The sequence below is a fragment of the Oryzias latipes genome, chromosome 15 (genome assembly GCF_002234675.1).
Source record: "Oryzias latipes chromosome 15, ASM223467v1".
NCBI classification, from domain to species: Eukaryota; Metazoa; Chordata; class Actinopteri; order Beloniformes; family Adrianichthyidae; genus Oryzias; species Oryzias latipes.
This window is the reverse complement of record NC_019873.2, coordinates 12,582,334-12,588,333: the sequence shown is the minus strand read 5'-3', so window position 1 is coordinate 12,588,333 and position 6,000 is coordinate 12,582,334. Positions and strand designations below refer to the sequence as shown.

Here is a 6,000-nt window from a genome sequence, read left to right as displayed (position 1 = left end):
CCTGTCCTGACCTACCTTACGAGTTTCACAAACATTCCTGCATGCTTCTGCTGAAGCTTCACTGAACGCTGGGAAGGATGCTAAAGCAAGGTCAAAGGCTTTGATGAAGAAAAATGATAACTAACAAACAATTTTAAAAGTATTGATTTGTCATGCTAAAAAAACTGAAGATGCATGCATTGCAACAATTATTAAATAAAAAGATAACATTTGAACTTAAAGTAAATATTAGTTTTGCAACATTTTTTTTTAAATTTGACATCCTAAGCATTTTCACCCAATCCAACTTGATTTTGGATTTTAAATGCTATTTGAGTATTTGATTTGTTTTTGATGAATAAGTTAACTTCTTTGTTTGTGAAAACATACTTTTTTACAGAACTTTATTGATAAGTAACTGCTCCATAACAAGCTTACTTTTAACATACAGAGATGGCAATTAGGATATTAACCAAAGTTTGTTTAAAAAAAGAGTTACACAGGAATTACAATTTTGCCTAAATCTCTAGTTTTTAATCACTTGGTTTTTTTTATTGATTTTAATATTGTTTAGTTGTCATTCCTTTATGAAATCTGTAAAACAAGGAGTTATTGTCCTTATTCGACATTCAGAATCTGTGGAACAGTAAAACATTGACTGGGATGTTTATGAATAAAAAAATCGTCTAATCAAAAGTGTCCATATAAGTCGGCATATGATTCCAAACTTCCAAAGTACATCAAAGTACAAAAAAATAAAGGAGACTTATGGATACAGCAAGGTCATAATTTTGTACATGTTTGTCAGGTAGGTTTTCAGAAGTTTCCTTTGTTATTGTCAACATTTTTCTGCAGTGACTGCGCGCTGCTGCAGTAGACGTTGCTGCAGACAGCTTTATCTTTGGTCATGCATCTTCAGAGTGTTTTGAAGAGGTCATGAGCTGAAGTAACCCTGGGAAAACAAAACGTTGTTGTATAAGAACTAGGTCAATGTTTAAAATATGGATTTGTTCTTGATGTCAAAACCTCTATTAATCTAAATATGTCCAGTTCATTTATTCATCTTTTTTTTCCAAATGTAATTACAAAAAAATGTTATGTTATTCAGTGTCCTTAAGTATTTTTAAAGGAACTTTTAAAATAAAATGTGTTATTGCTAATATTTATAGAAGTCCATTAAATATTGTGCCTTTGTTAATAGGGAGGTGGGAATAAATCAAAATTGGTTTTAATGTACAATCTCGTGGATTATTTCTCAATTAAAAGATTATTTAGTTTGAAATTAAACATGCGTCCCTTCTCCACTTTGCTTAAACCGTCCTTTGAACCTCTGCGAGGAGTGTCAGGAGCATCCAGAGAAGTCTAATAAACACCTGGTGTTGCGTCCAACACCAGGTGTTTATTGGATTACTTCCGGAAAACTTTTCCAACAGAAGCTTCGCGTTCTCTGCGCCCGTTCTCTCTGTGTTGGTTCCGCGTTCTTTACGGTCAGGACGACGTCACGCCTCTGCTCTGATGTCACCGGCAAAGTATGAATTAGACGCAGACAGGTGTTCAGGCTCCGCCTACCACCTGGCAGGCATAAAAAAACGCCGCGGACAGGTGCAGCGCAGACTACGGTGAGTGAAGAAGATGGAGATGAACGGGACCGAGCTTCACCTGTCCGAGTACGGCTTCGAGCGGCGCTTCGACGAGCGCGGAGCGATCCGGTGGATGCAGGAGAACTGGTGAGGGTCCCCCAGCCTCCGCGCTTCCTGACGCATGTACTTTACTTTGAAAAGATGCTGCGACGCCGCAGGTTCCGGCATCCCATCAGAGAACCAAATTCTACCTTGTTACACCTTACCTGCCGGTTTCACTCGGACACGCGGGTTTGAACGCTTATAAATTAAGTGTTTCAGGATAACAAGCACAAGTTGTGGATTTCATCATCTCATGTGTTATGTAGTTTGGCTGCTCCGCGCAGGTGTGATTAAAAAGGCTGACGCACTAGGCACGGAATGTCCACACCTGAGAGCCGGTCCGTCCGGCCCCGCCCCGCCTAAACACACCTGTGAAAAAGGGCAGATCAGAAACCAAACCCGACCAGCAGCTGGTCGAGGTTAAAGGGGCGGGGTCAGACCGTCCTTATGCAGGTATGCATCCTCAGGTTTCAGGTGTTGTGGGCAAGTTTCGGTTATAAAGATGAACATTGGAACCTTAGATGTATGTCCCAAAGAGATGCATCAAAAACCTGATCTAAAATGAACCCTGGTCTGCAACTGCTGGTTCAGTGTCTTGTTTAAGGAGATGCCAACTTTGCGTTTTCTCAACTTTTCCCTCCTTGGTTAATGCTGCACTGTCTGTTTGGTTTTTGTGCTGATTTAACCTGAAGTTCAATGTTTCCTTTTTTTTCCTGCAGGAGTAAATCCTTCATGTTCAGCGCTCTTTATGCTGCCCTGGTGTTTGCAGGCCAGCACTACATGAAGCCCCGCCCCAAAATGAACCTGCGGCTACCACTGGTCCTCTGGTCACTTAGCCTGGCTGTGTTCAGGTAACCCTTTGCTCTTACCATGTTCTGAAACTCTGCAGGCTTTAAGTGACCTGTTGGTGTGAGGTGTCAGATCAATTGGGGACTCTCCCCAGAGACCTGCTTGTCCCTCAGGTGATTTTGAACGCTCAGCTCTGGATGTATCAAACTGGTTGGAGGTGGAGGTTCTTCAAGTGAACTCCTCCTTGACTAAGTGTTTGAGCGCACCAAATGGATAGAGGGTAGCCTGTCCCAGACCACCTGTCTTCTCAGAAAAAAACATCTTCCTGTCTAGAGTAGACTTCTCTATAGCTGTTGTTCTTTTTGTCCATCCAATGTTCAGGACTGGAATTATTTTTGATGCTCTCTGCAGGCAGAAGCTTTTCCCAAAAGTTGCATGATCAGGAGCTACTGAGATGGTTCCCCTCTCCCTCTGAAGATGTTCTCTCACTCATCTTATGACCATTGGTTCTGTTCTGTGTCTACAGCATCATCGGAGCAGTTCGGACTGGTTCATACATGCTACACATCCTTAGCCATGGTGGTTTCAGACAGTCCATCTGTGATCAAAGCTTCTACAATGGACCCATCAGCAAGTTTTGGGCATATGCTTTCGTCCTGAGCAAAGCTCCAGAGCTTGGTAAGTTCTGAACAGATGATGGGTAGGGATGAGATTCAAGTCTCTGTGGGGCCGTCTGCTGTCCCGGAGTCTTTAACCTTTAAACACAGGAGATGTTGCCGACAACACCTAAAACACTGGAGCTAAAGATCTGGTGTTAAAGGGTTAAAAGTCTGAAGCTAGTCCTCCAAACCAGATCGGAGTTAAACATTCAGTAATGGAGAAAAGCTGAAGCTGGTGAAATGTGATCAATTTTCATTCATCTCTAGCTTCAGGATTTTCAACCAGCTGAAGGCTTTTAGAGAAGTTTCACAACAACCTGATAATAAAGAATTAAATCAATTTGACATTAAGCACTAATTTATCTGCATCACTTTAAGATGGACTGCTTTTGACTTTAGAAATACTGAATAGATGAAAGTATGTATGGGTGGGGGGGTCAATAGAGCTGAAGAAGGAAAATTTGTAAGTGGGACCAATTTTCAAAAATGAGCCAAACAAGCAGATTCCTGCAAGGCCAGATGGCTTCCACATTTTTGTTCTATTGAAGTATTCTGGAATGTTCAGCTTATATTTTCTTTGAGCTAAAGGTTCAGGCTGTTTCTTTTTCGGTAAACGTGCTGTTAATGTGATTTTTACTTGTACCTGTGTGCAGGTGACACGGCCTTCATCGTGCTGCGGAAGCAGAAGCTCATTTTCCTGCACTGGTACCACCATATCACCGTGCTGCTCTACTCCTGGTACTCCTACAAGGACATGGTGGCTGGCGGCGGCTGGTTCATGACCATGAACTACACCGTTCACGCATTCATGTACAGTTACTACGCGGCACGTGCCGCCGGTCTGCGCGTGCCCCGCCCCTTTGCCGTGCTCATCACCAGTTCTCAGATCGCACAGATGGTCATGGGCGTGACTGTGAGCGCGCTGGTGTACCGCTGGATGCAGCAGGGCGACTGTCACTCCCGCCTTGACAACATCACCTGGGCCACGCTCATGTACCTGAGCTACCTGCTGCTCTTCTCCAACTTCTTCTACCAGACCTACCTGCGCCCCCTCCCCAAGACCACCAAGACTCAGTAAAGGCCCGAACCTGAAGTGTCAGATCTGCAAAAACGCACTAGAACAACTTTCAGTTCCTCTGAAAACTCCCTCAGGAGAAGTGCTATTTCTGACAAAGAACCCTCCCCCACCATGACTGTACGCCCACTGGCAGAACCAGAACTTGGACTGAGTCTGCAGTTTTTACTGAACAGTGTTTACGCACAAGTCTTTAAGGACCCCCAGCTGAAAATATAACCATTTCTATTTATACTGTTTTTATTTAATGAAAAGTGTTGAACTTTTTTCAGTTTCTTGAATGACATTCTGAAACTCTAAACGCTGTCTGTCAATCTGATTTATAACAATCTGATTGACTCTGAGGAGCGAACCCTGAGAAACTCCACCCCTTCCTTCTAACTGGCACATGATGGCGCTAAACTGGTCGCCTGAGCCTCCTTCATGTGCTGTCTGAGTGACCACGTGTGTGGCTCCGCCCACAGGGCTGTGTGATTTCTGGTCGTGTCTGAGTTTGGATGGAAAAGCAGTGTTGGCGAGAAACGATGAAGACATTCTTCCCGCATCAACACACTTCTGTGAATAGTCTCAAAGAAGGACAAATGTTTAATATTTAAATTATTGAAAATAAAAGTTTTTTTTTTATTGTAAAGCTTGTGAGGAGTTTTATTTTAAGATTGTAAGGTCAGAACATGAAAACTGCTTTATTGAATTAAAGCGGCTGAGGAAGATCATTGTATTGTCTGCTCAAGCTGGGTAAGGATTGTTCTCTCGGTTCAGCTTCTTCTGTCAAGCTTCACGTGGCCTAAAACTGGACCTAAGCCTGTTTACGTGACATTAATAGATCTAATCTAAATGTTTAGCTTTTTTTTCAACCATAGAAAACTTCCCCAATAAAGTTAGACCATCAATCATTGTCCGACACATCATTCACCTGAGTTATGACTCTGAGCTTCAGCTTTATGAAACTCAATACTTTATTCAGAAGCCCAAAATTTAAGACTAATAAACGTAGCCCCAACTAACAAAAGTTATCCATGTCAATAGCAGGTATTTTCACCATTTGCTGCAATGACAGCTTGACAATGTCTTATACTCCTCAATGGCCTCGTGTGTTTCTGAGACATTGTGTTCCACTCTTGTACATGTGCTACATGCTGTTCTGCCAGTAAAATTGATCGGTACGATCACCCAGTCTCTGCTTCATTTGGTCCCAGCCATGCTCTATGGGGTTCGGGTCAGGGGTCATTATTGGCAGTGCCATATGAGGCACTCCCACTTCCTAAGCTGTGAAAAGTCTTTCATGATGCGATGGAGCATTACCATCCATGTCATCCATGATCGAGTTTCTTCCCCAGAGCAGTCAACCTAAACAAAATGCGAACCTTACAAACCTTTCAAAAACAAATGAAAACTGTAACAACTATATACCAATCGTGCAATATTTAGCAGTTCAGGAAGTGCAATAATGGTTATGTGCAATACATGTATGTGTGTATGTATCCATAGTTCCACAAATTCTTCTTATTGTTCTTCTCTTTTTGTGATTTATAAATACATATATATATATATATATATAAAATATACATAAAACAGCTGGAGAGCACCAGGATTTTCGTTTTCACAAGCTTCTTGTGTAACAATGACATTAAATTATTTCTGATTTCTGGTGAACAAAAAAGTAGGGGTGTTCTGGTGGAACTGGGGAAGGTTCTATAACGTCTTTGAGGTAAGAACGTGCAGTGACTGGGCCATCTATAATAACCGAATCAGTTTTGCTCTGACTGGTGATGCCTGACCAGACGGCTGCACCTCCTCCACCCAAGCCAACCGTGGG

The 6,000-nt window shown here is 42.3% G+C and overlaps 1 protein-coding gene across 3 annotated transcripts; it reads left to right on the top strand.

The window, feature by feature from the left end:
• Positions 1-1,165: 1,165 nt before the first annotated feature.
• On the top strand, positions 1,166-5,074 carry LOC101172187 (elongation of very long chain fatty acids protein 6). 3 transcript variants are annotated; one of them, XM_004077013.4, is made up of 4 exons: positions 1,166-1,706; positions 2,381-2,512; positions 2,977-3,128; positions 3,763-5,074. In XM_004077013.4, exons 1-4 carry the CDS (start codon positions 1,612-1,614, stop codon positions 4,185-4,187), a joined length of 804 nt encoding a protein of 267 aa, XP_004077061.1. In that variant the 5' UTR covers positions 1,166-1,611; the 3' UTR covers positions 4,188-5,074. The 3 variants fall into 3 exon arrangements, with proteins under 3 accessions (XP_004077061.1, XP_011482521.1, XP_020565032.1); XM_011484219.3 differs by lacking the exon at positions 1,166-1,706 and adding an exon at positions 1,741-2,114 and having other exon boundaries at positions 3,763-4,196; XM_020709373.2 differs by lacking the exon at positions 1,166-1,706 and adding an exon at positions 2,162-2,184 and having other exon boundaries at positions 3,763-4,187.
• Positions 5,075-6,000: the final 926 nt, after the last annotated feature.

Excerpts from the sequence above, each read along its gene's own strand:
- LOC101172187 (XM_004077013.4), top strand. The coding sequence starts at position 1,612 with ATGGAGATGAACGGGACCGAGCTTCACCTGTCCGAGTACGGCTTCGAG. Across the intron at positions 2,513-2,976 it reads CTTAGCCTGGCTGTGTTCAG|CATCATCGGAGCAGTTCGGA; the intron begins GTAACCCTTTGC and ends CTGTGTCTACAG. Across the intron at positions 3,129-3,762 it reads GAGCAAAGCTCCAGAGCTTG|GTGACACGGCCTTCATCGTG; the intron begins GTAAGTTCTGAA and ends ACCTGTGTGCAG.